Source organism: Ambystoma mexicanum, chromosome 2p (assembly GCF_040938575.1).
Source record: "Ambystoma mexicanum isolate Mex_15411 chromosome 2p, UKY_AmexF1_1, whole genome shotgun sequence".
NCBI classification, from domain to species: domain Eukaryota; kingdom Metazoa; phylum Chordata; class Amphibia; order Caudata; family Ambystomatidae; genus Ambystoma; species Ambystoma mexicanum.
Window position 1 is genome coordinate 725350529 of NC_090923.1, and position 21255 is coordinate 725371783.

A 21255-nucleotide genomic window follows, 5' to 3' on the forward strand; every position below is an offset into this window, starting at 1 on the left:
ATACATGAGAGAGTGGGGAAAAAAGGTTCTTGCTCTCTTCAGGTTAAAAAAATCAAGTCCTCAAAATTCAACTTAGTGGCTCGGGGTCTTAGGTAGAGGGAATTAGCACATTCTGAAAATTTCCCTAACAAGGACACCGGAGCAGGACTATTTTTCATGTTTCCCCCATTGTCATGCAATTCCTGCAGGGACTATGTAGTCTGTTTTCCCCAAGCCAGTTTGTTGTTTTTTGGGCATGGGACTTACATTTTAGTGTTAACGTTTAAGACACGTTTCAGCCCCTCCATTATTGTTTGTCAAGATTGTTCACCCATAATGTGATTTCCCTGGTCGGCATCACTTCCACTGGATGGGTGTGAGTGAGCTCCAGGCATGGTCAGTTTAACCTCCCTATACGTTTTTTTCTAAAGAGAAGGGGACGTTGAGAGTGAGACCATCCTTGCTTCTGAAGGTAGTCTCTGGTTTCATCTCTCTCAAAAGATCCATCTTCCAGTCTTCTTTCCTCTGACACACTCTTCCAAGGCAGAGGAAAGGTTCCCCATCAGCTGGCCCCGTGCAGGCCCTCAGCTAGTACATCTCTCTGGAGAGAGTCCAGGAAAAATGACCAGCTTTTTGTTGGTTATGGTGGGGCCCATGGTGGCAGGGGTGAGACCAAATAGAACCTGTCAAGGTGATAAGATACTCGTTTTTGCAGCCCTGGCCTTCAGTTTTTCCTGGTTTAGGTGGTATCCTCGCTATTCTACCTCCTGCAGATTTATGCACTGCTATGGGAGTGTATCAAAGACGAGGGATACATTAGAAGAACTAATTACATCTTGCTAATGTTCTTTCTGATGAAGGGTCCTCCCACGGAATCCTCATTGCTATCGCCAACTGTCCCTCTTGGTTGATAGCTGGTACACCTTGATTATATGGTCCACTGCGTTAGAGCTCTAGAGAAAAAAGGTAGAACTAAGGTCACAGGGCGTGGCGCATCAAATACTGGCTGGCCCCAATGTCATATTGGAAAGGGGCAGGTAGAGTAATGGACAGAGCCGACTCAGTCGTGCTGCGCCCCCTGGTGGAGGGACATTTTGCAAAGAGCAGTTGCATTGGGAGACATATCATAGATGAGTTATCTGTGGGAGGAACATCCATCAAAACGAACATTACCGAAGTAGTGTGTTAGTCATGTGCAAAAGAATGTGACTCACTCTTCCGAGAGTACATTTAGAACGATGGTTTGTAGTACCACTTCCCTGTTCTACTAAAGTTAAAGTTAAGAACAGTTGCGTCACTAATCAAACTGATTTTCACTACAAGAAAGAACAACTGTATGCAACAAGTAATAAATAGAGACAAAAAAGTGAATGTCTGTATTCAAGGTTATTCTCAAACTTTAAAGCATTATCACAGAGTTCAGTGATCCTATATTGCCAATTCCCATCAGGTTCATTATTTTAGTGTGCCCTTGTAGACAAGTTGTGACCAACAACCTCCAAACACGTACATTTTACATCCTCTGCAATGTCCAGACCTACCTGAAGCTGCGTATGGGGCTGAGCGGGTGCAGGCTGAATCTGTGGCATGACTTTGTTGCCTGCATGTATTTGCAGTGGGCCCTTTCCAAGGCCAGCGACAGAGCTGATCACTCCAGGTGTACCCTATACAAAAGGGAAAACACTAGATTTAGACAACATAAGACAGAATATACAGAACTACAGACTTTAACAGGCAGGAAGATGGTCACATTTGTTCAGATTTTTTTTCAGCACGTACGCTAGTGAAGCGCTCTAAGAGGGCAACCTAAAGGTGAATTGTTAGGGAGAATTCTCATAAATGTGCTAATTCCCTTCACCTTAGAGACCCCCAGCAACTTTTCTGGATTTTGACTTGATTTTTTTTATAACCTGGAGAGTGTGAGCCTTTTTTCCCACTCTCTCATGTATTTTGATGTGTATTTTACTCTTGTGTTCTTTGATTATGGAGTTTAAGACAACTCCATAGGCATCTCCATAGGCATCACCTTTTTAGGTGTGTCACACAGCACCCTCAGTGCAGTGACACAAGGAAGCCTTTTAGGCTCTCCCAAGGTTTAAACACCTTCTCTGGGATAAAACTCCTGTTTCCCAGAGAATGCAAAGTTAAATTGACATTACCAGTGTTTTTAAATTCCTAGACCCAGCACACACTATCTTCCTATAGGGTGCTGGAGGGGCTAGCTAGTATCCTCTATGTCTAGAAAGTCATGTAGCAGTCAAATGCTACCCTTTCCTATCAAAATGGCTGGTGGCAGTGGTTTTACTACCATGATTTTTCCCGTACGCGAACACCGGTAGCTACAAATCGCGGGAGGCATATATTTCAAGATGGCGTCTGAGCCCCATTTGTTTAAACAGGTCCCGGACTTCTTTTTTCGGCATTTCTTTTTGGAAAGGTCCTTCTAGAGTTTGTCTCTACGCACCAAACCAGGTTTGGTCCCTTTGTTCCTACACCTTTGGCAGGCTTCAGGATTGAAGAATGCCTTTGGCGCCCAAGGGTCTGGGGTGGGTAGGAAGTGAGGGAGGTACCTGAAACTCCCCGTGCTTCGTCTCCTAGGAGACCCAAATTAATTCTCGTGTGATTGGCTAGCTGACTGTCCGGCAAGGACAGCCACCCTGCTGGGTGAGTGGCAGCTAGGCTGGAAAGAATGGGATGAAACTGTTTAAAAGGTGAGTCTCTTGGCTTGGAAGGCAGAGCCGACCACTGGAACGAAAGAACCGAAGACGAGCTGGAAGAGGACGGCTGCTGCAACTCCTGGACCATTGGTTTGCCCGGTGAAGCCCTGCTGCAGGTCCGAATTGCCAAGTACATCTCGACAGAGAAGCCCTTCAAGGACGACTTCTCCCTTTGAGTTGGTGGGACCAATCAACTCATAAGCCACCTGGACAACATTCTCTGAGCTGGTTATATTTTCCTCAGCCTGCTGCAGGAAACCGAATAGCCAGGGAGAAGGACACTAGTTTGTGTGCTTGACGACAGCTACCGGAATCGAAGATTTGCTAGTTTGCCAGCTTTGTGACCAGTCCCCGTGCAGTGCAGGAGTCCCCCGGCGTCCTCCCTCTTGTCCCCACGACTGAGGCCCAGGAACAGTGAGATCTGCAGAGCTGTACAGGAACAGAAGTCTTCAGCTGCATCTTTTTCTTCAATATAAGGTACTGTGAAAACCAGACAGAGAACTTACCTCTCACTGCAAAAGTATGTGAAACTTTGGCTACTTGCAGGCCTAGTCAGCTTGTGACTAGACATATGAATTTTCTTCTACGAACTACTGCTGAGAACTGTGGCAAAGACTTTTCCGTTTAACTACCAGAACCGTTTTTACCTAAACAAGACATTAGCCCATTGACTTTGGCCTATCTATTGCATTGAATCAACTCCTCTTGTGAATTCAAACTATTTGCACTGTTTAAGAGTAAGGAACAAGTTACTTACCTGTAACTGTTCTCCAAAATGGGTCTGGCATGGATTCATATGCTCATGAATATTCCCTGTCGTCAGGCTGGGAATCCTCAGTAAAGAAAAAATCAGTTTCAGTTTTGTTTCTAACTGTCTTTCTCCTAACAACCAATCAGTGGCCTCTGGGTCACACTGCCCCCAGCCAATGACTGCCCCTCCTCTGGCAGCCATGTTCAGATTTGGTAGCACGTAAAGTGGCAGTAGGACGATGAGAAGAGCCACAGAGGGGTAGGTGGGAGGGTTTGCATGTGAATCCATGCCAGACCCATGCTGGAGAACAACAGTTACAGGTAAGTAACTTGTTCCTTCTCCAGCATGGGGTCTGGCATGGATTCACATGCTCATGAATAAAGAAAACATAGCAGTACACACATACACAACCTCGGGAGGTGGCCAGGTTCAACATTAAGCGTTTCAACATCTCAACATTAAGCATCTCTTACCTCCTCGCCAGGCTCACCTACAAGCGAACAGGTTGCGCAGCACTACTTGGCCGACTCTGGACCCCTCCCTGTAATCCCGGTCGAAGCAGTAAAATCTCGTGAAGGTGTGCGTCGACCTCCACATAGCAGCCTTGCAAATGCCCAGCAGGGGCACACCAGACAGGAATGCCGTAGTTGCAGCAAACGCTCTGGTCAAATGGGCTCTTGGACGGCGAGGCAACGGTCGGTTTGCCAACCAATGACAATGGGTGATGCAGCCGGAGCGCCATCTGGAAATGGAAGCCTTGGAGAGGGCCTTCCCTTGGTTCACAGGACCAAAGTTCACAAACAGCTGTGAAGTCTTCGGAAAACGCTTCGTGCTCTCCACGTAGAACTTCAGCGCTCTAGCCACATCCAGCGAGTGCAAAGTCCTGTCAGCCGGCGACGAAGGCGACGGGAAGAAAACGGGTAACACCAAGGGCTTGTTGAGATGGAAGTCCGACGGCACCTTGGGCATGAAGGAGGGGTGCATCCTCAGGACGACCCTTGTTTCGTGGAATGTCAAGTACGGAGGCTTACAGGAGAGGGCCTGGATCTCTCCCACTCGTCGTGCGGAGGTGATGGCCACAATAAAAGGCGCCGTCTTCCACGATAGGAGTTTCAGAGGTGCCGAATGCAGAGGCTCGAACAGGGAACCCATAAGCGTAGTCAGCACCACATTGAGCTCCCACACCGTGGCCGGCGCCTTCACCGGTGGGAACAAGCAGAAAAGTCCTTTCATGAACTCTTTATACAGGTGATGAGACCACAGCGTCGACCGCCCCGTATTTCTGGTATAGCGGGAGAGAGCCACCAGATGAATTTTGATGGAGGATTGTGCCAGCCCCGCTTTGGCCAGCGACAGCAAGTACGGCAGCACCTGAGGGGCCGTAATCCATAGAGGGTTTATATTCTGTACACGGCACCAGACTGTGAACCTCTTCCATTTATGTCCGTAGCACTTAAGAGTCAAAGAAGCCCTGGACTTGGCAAGTACCTCCTTGCAGTCCGCCGGAATCTCGTACCCTTCGCACTCTAGTGCTTCAGGAGCCAGGCCTGCAGGTTCAGCGACCCTGGGTTATGGTGCAGAATTGCGCTTCCTTCCCTGGCGAGATCATCTGCGTCTGACGGAAGCTTGACTGGAGGGGACGCCGACATGTCCAGAAGATCCGGGAACCATATCTGGCCTCGGCCACACCGGTGCGACGAGGATCATCCGCCTGAGTTGACTGATGAGTCGCAGAAGCAACGGCAATGGTGGAAATGCGTAGAGGAACAGGCCATCCCAGGGGAAGGATAACTCATCACCCATGGACCCGCACCACCTTGCCCTTGAGGTCCTTCATGGTGCGGGAGGACATGTCCTTGCAGGGCGCACAGGCCTCCTCCACGTGCGAGCTGTCCGAATGTAGGTAATAAAGGCACAGGGAGTGCCCATCCTCCAGGAAGATGTTCCGTAGCCTGCATCATGGGCAGATCCTTAACAGAGATGTTGATTTCCATTATCTTCGGCCATGGATACGCGGTGTAGGCCTCCAAGATTCTTCTGGAATCCTCCAAGAAGTGAACTCAATGAAAATGCGCTTTAAGGGGGCACAGAAAGTTCGGAAAAACGGGTCCCATTTAGTCAGTTGATGGAGCTTGAGGCTCGACTGACCGAAAAATAGAGCAAAACTCTTACACAAAAAAAAAAGAAAATCGCTAAACGCAGTAAAAGCTTGAGCGCTATAGCACGAGGACTCCCAACACTTGAACGTGCAGTAAAAATCTGAAGATGGCTGTCAGAAGAGGGCCTTGTCTAGAGGGCAGTCATTGGCTGGGGCCAGCATGACCCAGAGACCAGTGATCGGTTGTTAGGAGAAAAACAGTTCAGAAACAAAACTGATTTTTTCTTTACCGAGGATTCCCAGCCTGACGACTGGGAATATTCATGAGCATGTGAATCCATGCAAGACTCCATTCTGGAGAACTGCAATATTCGTTTCATTATCTTATGCCTTTTTGCTCCTACTTCAAATGTTCTGAATGCCATTTTGCTCTTACTTCAAAGGAGTTGAAAGGTCACAGAACCAGATAGTGTGAAGTACTGTAGTATATTTTTGTGTGATATTGATGGTCTCCTTTTAGTGAATGTTTTCTAACTGACTAATAAATTAAGAAGTGTTTTACCAAGAAACTTGAGCATAAGTGTCTATCTGAATACTTGTGATTGTAGACTTCTGTGTAACCCCCTTACAAGCTCACATTCCCTCTTAAGGTAAGCCTGGCTGCTCAGCTCGCTACCAAAAACTTAGTGGAACAGACTTATACCAAAGGTTGGTTTTGCTTACACCTGTGGTTATAGTTGCGAGTAATGGTCCCAGAGGGTACTGCATGCAAACTTTGCATAACATGAAGCAAGTTAATCACCAAGGTCTTTGACAAAACTTAAATGGTAGAGTGGCTGTCTTAGACTCAGGAGGATGTACACTTGGTCTGAAGTACAGATAACAAGAGCAAAGACTTAAGCAACAGATGCTCACACAGGCCAAGTACATACATCTACTATTTATTAAGCAACAGATACTCACACAGGCGAACTACATACATCTACTATTTATTAAGCATGGGGCAAGAAATAAAATCAACATACTACATGTTAGTAAGAAACTATTAAAACATAAGTACACCACAGATTGAAAGCACCATATAAGTTACAGACCAACTTAGAATACAACATAATTGACTAAAGACACATACACTTTAATCAAGATTGTGACCCTTCCCAGACTACTGTATGTTGAGTGTCATGCTGCTATGGGGATACAGGCAAGGGAATTCGATCGGATAAACAAGATTCGGAGGAAATTTCTTTGGGAGAAGAAGACTCTGAGTCAAGATGGTGATGTTGTGTAATACACTGTGGGAGGGAGGAATAGGTCTCCCGAACTTAAAGCTTTATTATTGGGTGACACAACTGGCCATAGCAAATGGTTGGGCGTAACGGGTGTGGGGGGAGGGGGTGTTTAGGGATGATTTGGTAGACACAGAATTGGAAACGATGTGTAGGAACGGTTGGGAGTAGATTTTGTTATGAGAAACCACAAAAGGCCAGATGCATACCACTTACAAGGCAGTGGTTGTTTGGGCACATGCCCATAGACACCTGGGTGGAGGAGGACACTTACGCTGTCAGCAAGTGTTAGCGAGAATTCTCATTTATGTGTTAATTCCATTCAACCTTAGAGACCCCCAGCTCTTTTGCTGGACTTAGGACTTTTTAGTTTTAACCTTGGAGTGAGGGGGACCTTTTTCTCACTCTCTCATGTGTTTTTACCCGATTTGGATTTTGTGGTTTGACTGTCAAATTCCATAGTCATCTACTTTTTGTAGGGTGACACAGAGCACCTTCAGTGCAGTGTCCCTGAGAAATCCTTTAGGTTTCTAATAAGGTTTAAATACCTTTTCTTGGACGAACTACCGGTCCCACAAAAAGTACAATGAAATTTGTAGGTCCAGCACACACCATCTTATGTGGAGTGCTGGGGGCGTTATCTAGTAGCCCCTTAGCCTACACTCATCTAACATTTTATGTCACCCACACTACTTTATATGGCTGGTGGCAGTGGTTTAATTTTTCCTACCATTCTGATTATCTACCGCAGGCTGAACCCTCAGCTGCAGTACAGCACCCATGGGTGACCATTTCATCAAAAGAGCTTTGGTCGTCTTTTTTCGCCATTATCACTTTGTGAGGTTGTTAGGCAAGATTGTGTGTAGTAACCCTGTGTGAGAGACTACACCAGCCTTGTCCTCTTGGCAATAGTTAGCCCAACCTTTGGTATAGGCCTGTACTACACAAGTTGGTAGTGTGACTGAGCAGGCAGGCTTATCTCAAGAAGGGTCAATGCGAGCTGTAGGGTTGCAAAGAGTTTCACAGTGACACATGTTCAAATAACACTTATACTCAAGGTTTCTTGATTAAATAATGATTTATTAATTTAACAGTCAGTTTTAAAATAAACCTTTAGAAGGGAGCAATTGGCAACAATAAATACACGTCATAATACACTCCTACAGTTCAATAAAGTATGAAGATACCCTTTTAGGATGGCACACAGAGTTTCCTACACCCTGAGGTGACTACAATTGCTAGGACACTGAGGACATTATTATATCACTTTTCACACAAATGGCAATACTGAAGTTGTGGCAAAAAGTAAAAGGTTATGAAGGAAACAAAGGTTAACAAGTTTCTCAAACAGGTAAGCACTTTTGAACCACCCCCAATGCAATATAGATTAACCCTTTCCCAGCTATACAAGTAAGGTATGGTGAGATAGTTATAACACAAAGTCAGAGGTTAAGAAGAGTCTTTCAGGGAGCAAGGACAGCCAGTGTCCCTTGAACATAGTCTAGGGAGCTGAGGCACTTCTTGAAGGTAAGTTAACATCTTGCACAATGTTAAGAGTTTTGTTGAAAAATAAATCACTATTGGGCCACAAGCTGAGAGGCTTGTGAAAGGCAAAGCTGCAAGCAACTCTGCAAAGGGCAGCCAATGATAGACTCAACTGAGAACAAGCAAGGCTACACAACAAGAGATAAGTCCCCTTAGTGTTACAGGGCCTTTAGTTAGAAGACATGGTTCCAGCTGGCTTCTGCTCCTGTACAGCTCTGCAGATCCTGTTGTTCCTGGGCCTCAGTCGTGGGGACAAGAGGGAGGACATCTGGGAACTCCTGCACTGCAATGGGAAGGTCAGCGGCAGCAATGGGAAAAATTCAATTCAACGCCACTGCACGGTTTCAGCTCCTCGCGTCTCAGCAAATAGCACCACTGTGGTTCTCGGATACCATTTCAGACCTTCCTCACATCTGGGGTCCAGCACTCTGTTGAGGTGGCTCAGGGGCTTGGTCAGTCCTGCTTCAAGTGAGTCCGAAGGATCTTTCTGAGGCTCGGGTCCGAACTTACAAGCAATGCACTCGATCTTGTGTCCCTCTCCCTGGCACTTCGGTTCCTGCAGCAGCAATGGAAGTACAGCCACCTCCGAGAGGATGTCCAGACGAGTTCACTTTGGGGTTGATTGTTCCCACCAACCCAGGGGGAGAAGTCGTCCTGGCAGGGGTTCTAAAGTTGAGGCGAATTCGGAGCTTCAGCACAGCAGCAGGGCTTCACCAGGCAAACCTACGGTCCAGGAGTTGCAGCAGGAGTCTCTTCCAAGTTCTTCTTCGGATTCCTCCATCCAGTGGTCAACTCTGCCTTCCAAGCCAAAAGCCACGCCTTTTATGCAGGTTTCTCCCATTCATTCCAGGTTAGCTGTCAATCACACAGCCGAGTGGCTGTCCTTCAAGGACTGCCACCCGGCCAATCACCTTTGGGTGCATTCCTTTAACCAAAGGGATTAAGCACAGGGAGTTTCGGGCACCTCCCTCACTTCCTGCACCTGCCAGACACGCTGGAGCCAGAGGCGTGCTTCACTCGTGAATCCCGCCAAAGGCAAAACGAACAAAAGGGACCAAACCTGGTTTGGCGCACAGAGAAAATCTCAAGAAGGACCTTTCCAACATGAAATGGTGAAAAAAAAGAACACCGGGCCATAATGACAAAATGGGCACCCATGGGTGCCTCACTGCAGCTGCGATTGCAGTCTGCAGTAAAAACACACAATGGTAGTAAAAAAGTAAACCACTGCCACCAGCCATGAATTGTAGAAAGGGCAACATAAAAAAATGTTACATGAGAAACTAGACAAAGGGGATACCGAGTAACCCCTCCAGCACCCTATGGTAAGTGTGTGCTGGGTCTAGAAAGTTACAAAATGTAAGCAAAGTCAATTTCACTTCACTGCTCTGCTCTTGGAAACAGTAGTTTTACCAAGAGAAGGTATTTAAACGTTTGGGAAATCTAAGAGACTTCCTTGCGCCACAATGGAAAGATGCCGCCTATGGAGTTTGTCATAGTCCAAATTCAAAAGAAACAGAGTTCAAATCACAGAAAAATACATGAGAGGGTGGGGAAAAAGGTCTTGCTCTCTTCCAGGTTATAAATTAAAAGTCCTAAAGTTCAGCAAAAAGAGCTGGGGGTCTCTGTGCCAAAAGCCCTACTGCTCACATTTACCCCTCTTGAGATAAGCCTGGCTGCTCACCCACACTATCAACCTGTGTAGTACAGACTTATACCAAAGGTTGGATTCCTATTGGGCGGAGGTCAATGTTGCTGTAAGGGAGACTACACAATCTTGCCTAACAGGCTGATACAATTCAAATACCTGCATGGGGTCTATTACTCCAAGAAAAGACTATTGAGAATGGGTAAAGTGGAGAATGACACCTGTCCCAAATGTAAATCCCATGAGGGAACTTAAATTCACATGGAGTGGCAGTGCCCGACGCTGCAGAGGTACGTTGGGCTAGGGATATCTGTGGCAAAGTCTTCAGGTTGAAGACATTGTTGTGACCGCCGATATACCTGTTGTACAAAACAAAAAATGTGTTTTTAAAAATAAAGTGCATATTTTTTCAAGAGACAGTGTGGTGTGTTCGCTATGGGTAAGAAGAGAGATTAACTGTCGCTACATGTCTCTCTCTCCTCCGTTTAATACTGAGGCATTTGCCTAAGCATGTTTTGAACTCTTTCCATGGATGGAAAGGCTAAGCCTGCTTTTGTGTCCAAGACAGCTCCTAGGAACTATTTTGTTGTGTTTGGTACAAGACTTGACTTTTTCTCGTTTATTGAGAAGCCCAATTGGAAGAGAAGGTTTATGGTTCTAGGCGTGTTTTGTTTGCAAAGATGGGGTGATTCCCTGTGATCACAGCCAGTCGTCCAGGTAGGGGTACACTTGGATTGCCTCCCTGCGCCTACCACTGCCAGTACCTTGGTGAATACCCTTGGAGCAGAGGCTATTCCGATGGGTAGCACCTTGAATTGGTAGTGCTGGTTTGCTAAGGTGAAACGCAAAAGTCTTGTGTGTGCTGGGAACATCAAAATATGAAAATAGGCATCTTTCATATCCAGTGTTGCCATGTAATCTCCCCGCTTTAGCAGGGGGATTACTTGTAGCGTTGTCATGCAGAGTTTTTGTGGCTTTACATAAGTGTTTGCAGGGCATACGTCGAACACTGGCGCATAGATCGATCTTTTTTTGGCACAAGGAAGTAGGTTGAATAAATACTCTTGTTTACCTCGTTGGACGGCACAATCTCTATGGCATCCTTGAGAAGCAGCGCGTTGACCTCTTGGAGAAGGATGAGCTGTTCTTCCTTTGTTGACTTTCTCTGGCACTGGGGATGGTCTAATGGTCTTTGGACGAGCTCCACACAATAACCTCCCGCTGTCGATAGCACCCACTTGTCCATAGTTATTCTCTCCCATGCATGGGTGAAGTGTGAAATATGTCCCCTTACTGGGAAGGCATGGGAGGAGACCTGTAGCGGGCTGTCATTGTTTGGGAGGTGTTCCTCCACCTCTAGATGTGGAGGATCTCCCTGGCTGCGGGATCGGCGCTGGTTTCTTTGGTAAACTTGTGACACTTGACCTTGGTTGTTATTCCTGGAAGAATTTTGACCTGGTCTGTAACCAGAGCCTTCCTGGAAATATTGGCCACGAAAACGGCAAAGATAGTTTCGGCCTCTCTGTCTACGCGGTTTGACAATTGCCCCAGAGACTTGAGGGTGTCATATTCCTCTTTGGCAGACTTTCGGGCATCTTTGACTGCTTTGCCGAATAAAACTGTCGATTCCACAGGTCTGTTAAGTAACATAGCCTGGGTCTCGAGCTTAAAGCCAGACTGGCGTAGCCAAGAGTGGCGCTTGATTATGGTTCCTTAAGCGATAATTCGGCCTGCATTATCTGCAGCGTCCAAGTTATTCTTGAGAATGCAGCTGGACTTAGCTTTGCCGTCAGCTGCCACCAGGGCTAGTTCAGACTTCTATAATTTGCCAACAGTGTAGAATTCTAGTTTGAAAAGCTGCTGATTTCACTACCTTCCTTCCCATGGTGTATAGATTTTTGCTCTCCTTGTCTGGGTGAGGCTCTGAAGAGGATAGTGGTGTCACTACCCTTCTATGGGTAGTTGTAACCACTAGCGAATCCCTGATCTAGAGCGGGTCCGACAGCGCTGGGCAGAAACGTTTACTGCCCATATCTGGTTAGGTGTCTCCTAGAAAGGTTGAATCCTTCTTTGGACAGACTGTAAAATTGGGATGAATTGAGTGGGAAACTTGTCTCCCAAAATGCCCTCCACAAAGTCTTTGTCTAGCTGGGTTTCTTGTGTCTGGTTACCAAAGAGTTCAGCTGCTTTGATTAACATGTCGTTATTGAGAGGCTGATTATCCACTGGTGAATCGGCCACTGGGGAGTTTTGTTTAATTGGTGAGGCCAGGGTATACACCTCTGCTTATTCATCATTATCATCATAATAATGATGATTAGACTGCTGGTAGTCATCATCGCCTTCAGTGTCCGTATTATCATATAGATCACCTAGGACTGGTTCAAATCGTAGTGACTCTGGACAAGCTCTTTTTGCTGGGGGCTGTGAGCTTGAAGCTGAGGGCTCTGGGCTGGAAGCCTCAGTAGTAGGAGTAGCAGCCTGAAAGTTTTGTTAAACTGGAGGGTTTTTTTTTTTCTCGAAAAAAATCATTCTTTTCATGACCCTATCCATGTCCTTCTTAGTCGAAAGGGCTGATCTGGGATTTACCCCATGGTACCGAGAGGTAGGGACTTGTCCTAAGGGAGTGAGGCTAGGCCCTTGTTCTGTAAGGCTTCAGCTAAAGAACCCTCCTCCTTTGGGACAGGGAGTGATTCCCTAGAAGGTGTAGACTTGTCCTTATGAGACTTAGCTTTATGATTAGGACTCTTGGAGGAGTGCTTGGACTTTGACTAGGTGGGATAAACAAGTGTTTTTCGACCATACAACAGATTTCGACGAATGTCGACTTTCGGTCGTAGGATGGATCTCCGCCTCGTCTGCAGACGTTCGGTAGATGGTGTTTCAGGGACGTTGTCTTGATTTCGGGGCCTGTCATCGGCCGATCGGGACCTCGAGTGAGCAGGATACAGGGATTCTGTAGACCTCCCCCTTGAAGGCGTACATGGGCGTTTGGTCGACGTCGACTCATCGCCCTGGGATGTGTGTTTAGTGGCAGGGGTAGTCGAAGTGCTTTTGCCGCCGGGTATCGTCCCCCGTAACAGGGCCGCCTGCCTGTCTTCTGGGGGTCGGGTGCCTGCACTTGGGAACTTGACTGTTCCCCGTCGCCCGAGAAGACAGCGACGCTGCCATCACTGAAAGCTCCCTCCACGTCAATGGCGGCCTCGGCCTGCATTGCGTGATGGGCCCAGCACTTAATACTTCAGTCTTTAAGAGTCTTAGTTTTGAAGAGTTTGCACGCTCGACAATGCCCCTCGTCGTGGTCACGGTTTAGACACAAGTTACACACTCAGTGTTTGTCTATCCACAGGATTTTTTTTTTTACACGTGGGGCAGAATTTAAATGGTGTTCTATCCATGTTTTGGGAAGGCAGCCAGGCAAGAAAGGGAATGGGTGGGAAAATGCATTGTACAATGACCGCCCCCCACTCCCCCTACTGTAAGGGCCCAGGCCCGGTGCGGCCTTCCAAGGCCGAAAGGGTCAGTTGAATCTTGAATTCGTCCGACGGCTGTCTTTTCCACCGCGACGATGGATTTGTTGAAGTCGGAAGGAAAAGGACAGAAAGAGTCAACTATTTTTTATTTGTCATAAGCAAATGACGTTAGCCGAAATGGAACTCTGTACCTATGGTCCTTCAGTGCTGGTTCTCCATCTTGAACTGCAAGAATCTTCTGTGCGCTGGGAACATTGAAATATGAAAATAAGCATCTTTCATATCCAATGTTGCCATGTAATACCCCCCCCCCATTTTAACAAAACGATTACTTCTTGTAGCGTAGTCATGCAGAATTTTTGTGGCTTGACATAGGTGTTTGCAGGGCGTAGGTCTAATAGTTGGTGCATTGTTAGATTTTCTCTGGCACAAGGAAGTAGGATGAATAAATACCCTTGTTTACCTGGTTCGCCGGGACGATTTCGATGGCGTCCTTTTGGAGCAGTGTTGCAATTTCCTCAAGAAGGATGCGTTGTTCTTCCAGCGAGTGAGTCTTCTGGCGTGGGGAATGGTTCCAGGGTCGCTCGATTAGCACCACACAACCACCCTCTACGGTGGATAGCACCCATTTGTCTAAGGTGATTCCCTCCCATGCCTGGGTGAAGTTTGAATTACTCCCTTCTAATGGAGAGGCATGGGAGGGCACCTGAAGTGGGTAGTCACTGTTTTGGAGGTGTGGCTCCACCTCTAGACGAGGAGGACCCCCACTCCCCCGGCTTCGGGATCGGCGCTGCCCCCTTTGCTAACCTTGTGAGACTTGGCCTTGATTGTTGCCCCAGGACGCGCCCTGATTTTTATTGTAGCCTGAACGTCTCTGAATTTTGTCCGCGTGAGTGACGAAAATCACTATTGCCTCTCTGGCCAGTGGGTTTGTCAGCTGGGCCAACAACTTTCTTTAGCAGTTTTCAAAGTGTCTTCAACGGCCTTTCCAAAGAGTATGTTGGGCTCAATGGGCATATTAAGAAGCATGGCTTGCGTCTCTTGCTTGAAGCCAGACGGGCGTAGCCAAGCATGACGCTTAATAATTGTTCCTTCTGCAATAATCTGGCCCGTGTTGTCCACAGCGTCCAGGTTACTCTTTAAAATGCAGCTTGAAGCTGCCCTGTGTCTTAAGGGGTTCAGGGGCTGATGACAAAGCTGATACCTCATCCCATTTATGGCAGTTCTAACTCGCCAGAAGAGTGGTATTATTAGCTATGCGCACTTAAAAGGCAGCCGAAGAGGCCACTTTCCTTCCCATTGTGTACAGCTTCTTGCTCTCCTTATCCGGAGGTGCTTCAGAAGAGGCTAGGGGTGTTCCTGCTCTCTTCCTTGTTGTTGTAACTACAAGAGAGTCAGGTTTGGGCTGTCCTCCGATATAGAGAAGGTCAGAGGGAGCGGGTGGAAGAGCTTCTCGATGCAGGGATTAACTGTCCGCGCCTGGTTAGGAGTTTCCAGTGAGGGTTGTATTTTTTGCTGAATAGACTCCAGGATGGGAATGTACTGAGTGACATCCTTCTTATCGCCTAAAATGTCGTCTTGTTGAGTCTCCTGCGTTTTTATTTGGAAGGGCTCAGCTGCCTTGATGAGCATGTCGTTTTGTAGTGGTTGGTTATCTGTAGGCAAATCTGCCACGGGAGGATCTTGGTTGACGGGAGAGTCCATGTTATACATGTCTGGCTCCTCATCATCATCATCATCATCATCATCATCATCATCATCATCATCATCCCCTTAGTAAGGATCTGTGCCCTCTTGAGTAACAGATATCCTCAGTGTCAGTATCTGGGTCATACAGGTCAATAACTGGAGGGTCCTGCTGAGATGGAATAGTCCGGGTATCAGGACAAGACTTCTTCAAGGGGGGCCTGAGAAGTAGTGGCAGGTACAGGCGGCAGAGAACTAGAGGGAGCTGTTGTGGATGGGGCGGTCTGAAAACTGTGAAAAGAATCTAGGTTCTATTAAAAAATGTTTGCCATTAAGGTCATCCTTCTCATGGCCCCATCAATAACCTCACGTCCATTGGGCAGAGCTAGGAATGGACATAGGGTCCAGTGGAAGCCCCTGATCCTGAGGAGTCACTGGGACTTGAGGTGAAGGCTGGCCCTTTTTCTTTAGAGCTGTAGACATGGAATCATGTGCTTGTGAATCCTTTTCTTTGTGTGGGGACCTTTTCCTATGAGGGGGTCTTAGAAGACTTTTTCTTGGACTCCTTCCCCTTTATTAGGCTCTCTGGGACGTGTTTTTTAACAAGTGGGCTAATCCCGCCTGTATAGGTTTTATTTGCCGTTTTCGACAAAGAACGTCGAACCTTGGCTGTGTAATGATCTGAAGTCTCGTCTATTGACGTGCGACGTTCGGGAATGGGTTTAGTCATGACGTTTAAGCTGTCTTTCGACAGTCAGGCCTGTCATGTGGCGATCGGGACCTCGAGTGCCCAGAGAACCGGGATTCTGTGGACCTCTCCCTAGACATCGTTCGTGGGCCTTTGTTCGACGAACGTGTCGTGTCTCGGCTCTTGTGTGTGCTTAGTGTACGGGGCTGTGTGAGTGCCGATGCCGCCGGGGGTCGTCCCAGTAACAAGGCCGCCGGCCTGTGTGTTGGGGTCAGGGGCTTGCGCTTGGGAAACCACAGTATCCCCATCGCCTGCGGAAAACACAACGTTGCTGCCGTCGCTGTAAGTCCCCTCCCAGTCTGTGGTGGCTTCGGCCTGCATGGCGTGGTGGGCCCAGCGATTGATTAAACGGTCCTTTAACGTCTTGGGTTTAAAGAGCTTACAGGCTGAACAGGTCCCTTCAATGTGATCCCGAGGGAAAGGTTGCACACCAGGTGCTTGTCGACCTACAGGAACATTTTGCTGCACTTAGGGCAGAACTTGAAAGGGGTTCTATCCATAATAAAATAAAACAGCAGCTAGGCGAGAATAATTTATGAAAAGGGGTAAATACATTCTCAAATGTCCCCACCCCCCTCCCTACTGTGTGGGCCGAAGCCCGAAGATGCCCTCCAAGACCGGACAGATCCGCCGATGGGAGCCTTCAACTGTCGTTTCCTTCACCGCCGTCGGATGTTATCGATAGTCACCGATGGAAGATATAAAGCATAGGAAGAGACTCTCTCTAATTTGTATAAATCAATGGAGTTATGCCGAAAGAAGTGCTTAGTGAAATAGCGTCTGTCTAAAATGGCAGAAAAAAAGTATCCGAGTGACCTTGACTATGGCAAATACCAGCATCAGAAATAAGATTACGGTGAGTGTTATATATAGTATATATAATATATATATATATATTATATATATATATAATACATTACTCGCCGTAATCTTATTTCTGATGCTGGTATCTGCTTAGATTCACATGCTGTGCATAGGCAGACATCTAGTGGAAGCTGCAGAGTATTACAGTTAGTTTTTCGAAACTTGAAAATGGGCGTCGACACAAGGTGTGCCAGTAATACTATTCCTAGTGTGACGTCCACTGTACCCATGATCCCTCACGCGTCTAGGACCCTCAGATTGTATTTTTTCTGACATGAGGCAGCATGAGGAGTAGCGCGAGTACAGATAATCCAAGCAGATAGATAGATAGATAAGACTACAAGCATCCATGCGCCTTCTCTAAGAGGGGAGGAAGGGTAGGTCGCATGTGAATCTAAGCAGATACAAGCATCAGAAATACGATTACGGTGAGTAATGTATCTCTTCTGAGGCTTGGTGAATCTGCTTAGATCACATGCTGTGCATAGATTAGCGAGCAGTGTAAGAAGGAGGTGGGATGTGAGAAGGGTCATGAGCAAATAAATGTCTTAAAACCGCTTGTCCCACTTGAGTATCTGTCTTGGAATGGGTGTCAATGCAGTAGTGCTGAGTGAAAGTGTGAATAGAGCTCCAAGTAGCTGCTTTGCAAATGGTGTAGAGGGGTACATTTGCAATGAAAGCCAGAGTGGCCCCAATGCCTCTACTAGAGTGGGCTCTTGGCGTGAAAGGAAGTTTTTTTTTCAGAAAGAGAGTAACAGCTGGATACAGTTAACAATCCACTTAGAGGTGGCACCTTTAGAGACGCGATCTCCCTCTCTGCCTGTAGCTACGGAGACAAACAGCTGATCTGTTTTCCTTAGCGGTATGGTCTGGTTTACATAGTAGAGGACCGCCCTATGCACATCTAGGGTGTGTAGTTTCACCTCAGCCGAGCTTTGTGGGTCTTGGAAGAAAGCCGGAAGCTCGATGGACTGGTTCACGTGGAATTTAGAAATAAACTTAGGTGAGAACCTAGGGTGTGTACGTAAAACCAGTTTATCTTTATGAACTGTAAAGAATGGATCCTGCACTGACAGAGCCTGAATTTCACTGACCCTTCTTATAGAAGTTATTGCTACTAAGAAGGCTGTCTTATAAGTCAGGTGTTTGAGACTGCTTTTATGCATGGGTTCGAATGGGGGGCCCATGAGTTTAGATAGCACCACGTTAAGGTCCCATCCTGGTGGTGGGTTTGAAATAGGAGGGTGAAGTCTCTTTACTCCTTCCATGAAAGCTTTAACCACTGCTATCTTCCACCACAACACCTTGTTATGGGATGTGGTGTATGCTGACAGCGCTGCCAGGTGTACCTTCAGTGAGTTAAATACCAGTCCTGCATCCAGCAGGTGGGGCATGTATGTGACAATAGTGGAAGGAGTGCAATCAACTGGGTTGACTTGCTTATTCTGGCACCAGATAACGAATCATTTCCATTTGTCAAAGTAGTAGTGCCTTGTGTGGCTTCCTAGATTCCTTTAGGATGCCCATACATGTCTGTGGTAATTTGAGATGTCCGAACTCTATGACCTCAGGAGCCATGCTGCTAGGTTCATTGAGTTGGGTTGAGGATGCACTGTTTGACCTTGATGTTGGGACAGTAGGTTGAACCAGCCCGGGAGTTTGATGGGTTCGCACACCGCTAGTCTGCGTAGGTGTGGGAACCAGGGTTGTCTCGCCCACATGGGAGCAACTAGGACGAGCGTCATTGACTCTCTGTTCATCTTGTTGACCACCTTCCTGATGAGGTGTTGGTGGAAAAGCATACGCAAACATCCCTGACTAGTTCATCCACAGGGCGTTCCCCTGGGAGTCTGGCTGGGGGAACCTGGATGCAAATCATGGGCACTGTCTGTTTTCGCTTGTGGCGAATAGGTCTATAGTGGGAAAACCCCACTGAGAGAAGATATCTCCTACGATTTCTCTGTGTAGACACCATTCATGTTCCTCTGGGAGGGGATCTCTGCTCAAAGCATCCGCCAGAGAACTGAGATCCCCTGGAACATGTTGAGATGACAGGAAGATCTTCCGTCTGAGTGCCCATATCCAAATTTTCTGGGCAAGCTTGGACAGATTTGGCGAACTAGTCCCTCCCTGCTTGTTTAGGTAAAATATGGCTGTAGTGCTGTCCGTCCGGATCTGCACTGACAGATTCAGCAGGTAGGGCTCGAACGCTTGAAGCGCTCAGAATACTGCCAGAAGCTCTAGCAGGTTGATGTGATTCTTGGCCACTGAGTGAGACCAGAGACCCTGAGCTGTGTGGTGGAGGTGGTGAGCTCCCCACCCTGTCAGGCACCCTGTCGGTTGTGACTACCGCCTGTATCTCGGGATCGTAAAAGGGGTTTCCCCTTGGACAGATTTGCTCTTGTCCACAAGTGAAGGCTTTGTACCAGTGTTGACGAAACGACCACTAGATCGTCCCACTGACCACTTGCCTGAGACCACTGTTTCGCCAACCATTCCTGCATGGGACGCATGCGCAGGCGCGCGTGGGGGACGAGGTAAATACATGACGCCATAATGCAACGCATTGCTATCTGGCAACCGGCCCGATATTTTGGAATTTGCAGCAGTATATTCCGAATTCTTTCCTCTGATGGAAAGGTCAACCCCTCTTGCGTGTCTAGGATAGATCCTAGGAACTGTTTGGAGGTGCTTGGCACCAGACTTGACGGCTTTTCGTTTATTGAGAAACCTAATTCGAAGAGGAGGTCGATCGTCCTTTGAATGTTTGTTCTGCAAATTACTGGGGTCTCCCCCGTGATGAGCCAGTCGTCCAGGTAAGGGTACACCGGGATTGCCTCCCTGCGTAGGTGTGCCGCCGCCACCGCCAGTACCTTGGTGAATACCCTTGGAGCCGAGGCTATCCAGAAGGGCAGTACCTTGAACTGGTAGTGCCGACTGTCCACCTTGAAGTGCAAGTACTTTCTGTGAGCTGGGAACATGAAAATATGAAAATAGGCATCTTTCATGTCCAATATTGCCATGTAATCCCCCTTTTTTAGGAGGGGGATTACCTCTTGGAGAGTAGTCATGCGAAATCTTTGGGGCTTGACATACCCGTTTGCAGGCCGTAAGTCCAATACTGGGCGCATTGTCAAAACTCTTTTTTGGCACAAGGAAGTAAGTTGAATAAATACAATAAAGATTGACGATCTCCTCGAGGAGGATCTTCTGGTGGTCCAAAGAATGTATTCTCTGTCGTGGAGGGTGGTTTTGGGGACGCTCTAACTGTTCTATGCAGTATCCTGCTGTCATGATGCCTACCTCCGGAGCACCAGGCCCAGCACCCCCGGAAGCAGGCATCATGCCCTCGGGTAAAAGCCCAGCGGCCCCTTATAGGGGCTCTTTGGACTCAGTCCTGGCGCCAGGCTCATGTTGGACATCAGTCCTGGCGCCATAGGCGCCAGGCTCAAAGGGAGGTGTTTTGTGCACTTACCTGATGCAGACCATGCTGCACGCTTCAGGCCTCCCTGAGACCTGAAAGGGACTACTTTTTCATAGGGACTATTTTTTCACTCGGGAGTGGCCGGGGAAGGATACACACCTGGGACTTCTTTGGGCTATTTAAGCCACGCCCAGACAGCAGCTCATGCTTCGCGTTGTTCTGCTTCCTGCAGCTTAGCGCTCACAGTGTCTGCTCCTGCTCCTGGACTCCAGCCACGCCCGCCTCGAACCTGGAAGACCTGCAAGGAAGGAAGAGAAGAGAAAGGTGAAAACCAAGGACTATTTCAAACTTCTTACCTGCATCCGGAATCTTCTCGCCAGCATCCCTGAAGAAAGACTTCCATTTAAAAGCATTGCGTTGCTCGCTGCAGCGCCACGCTTCACTCACCTGTCCTCGAGACATCTCCCGGCTCCATCGTGGCTGTCAGCATCGGATGCCACATCTCTGCACCTACGGGAGAGAGGAAGAAACAAAAGGTGAGCAGAAGGAACACAGAAGGAAAGCCTGATTAACAGCCATAATACTTACCGGCTTTTCTTCCACATTTCAAGTCGGCGCCGCCCCGTTGGCAGGTACCGTACCCCGGCCCCTATGGGGAAAGGACAAGAGACATTTCTGGGGAATGATAAGGACATTTAGAGGGATCGCCCTCATCACTACTCACCTCGGCAGTTTAACCCCTCGACGCATCGCCTTCATTCTGCACCTGAAATAAAGGACAGATCACAGGTTAGAAAGACAACATAAAGGGGGCTTCACTTGAACTTTGAACTTTCATACGTACGGCGCTTCGCTCAGGAAAGTCAAGTGGATTTTGCCAGCGCCATTCTGAAAACCAGTGAAGTAACTGGACGAACACGCGCCCCTGCACCAAAAGCAGGATGGAGAGTTCATCCTTCCAAACCATAAGGTGAGCTTAAACCGGGGTTTGGAGGAAGTTAGAGAGGAACGAAAGGGGAAGGGGGAAAGGGAGCTA

General features: G+C 47.7%; 1 protein-coding gene across 10 annotated transcripts in view; it reads right to left on the reverse strand.

Moving 5' to 3' along the window:
* The window catches only part of BICRA (BRD4 interacting chromatin remodeling complex associated protein), a 1420469-nt gene that overhangs the window by 308285 nt on the left and 1090929 nt on the right, over nt 1–21255 (reverse strand). For all 10 annotated transcript variants that reach the window (XM_069644334.1, XM_069644339.1, XM_069644332.1 and 7 more), the window contains one exon: nt 1521–1643. In XM_069644334.1, coding sequence (XP_069500435.1) covers nt 1521–1643 — 123 coding nt within the window. The remainder of the gene's footprint in view (nt 1–1520; nt 1644–21255) is intronic.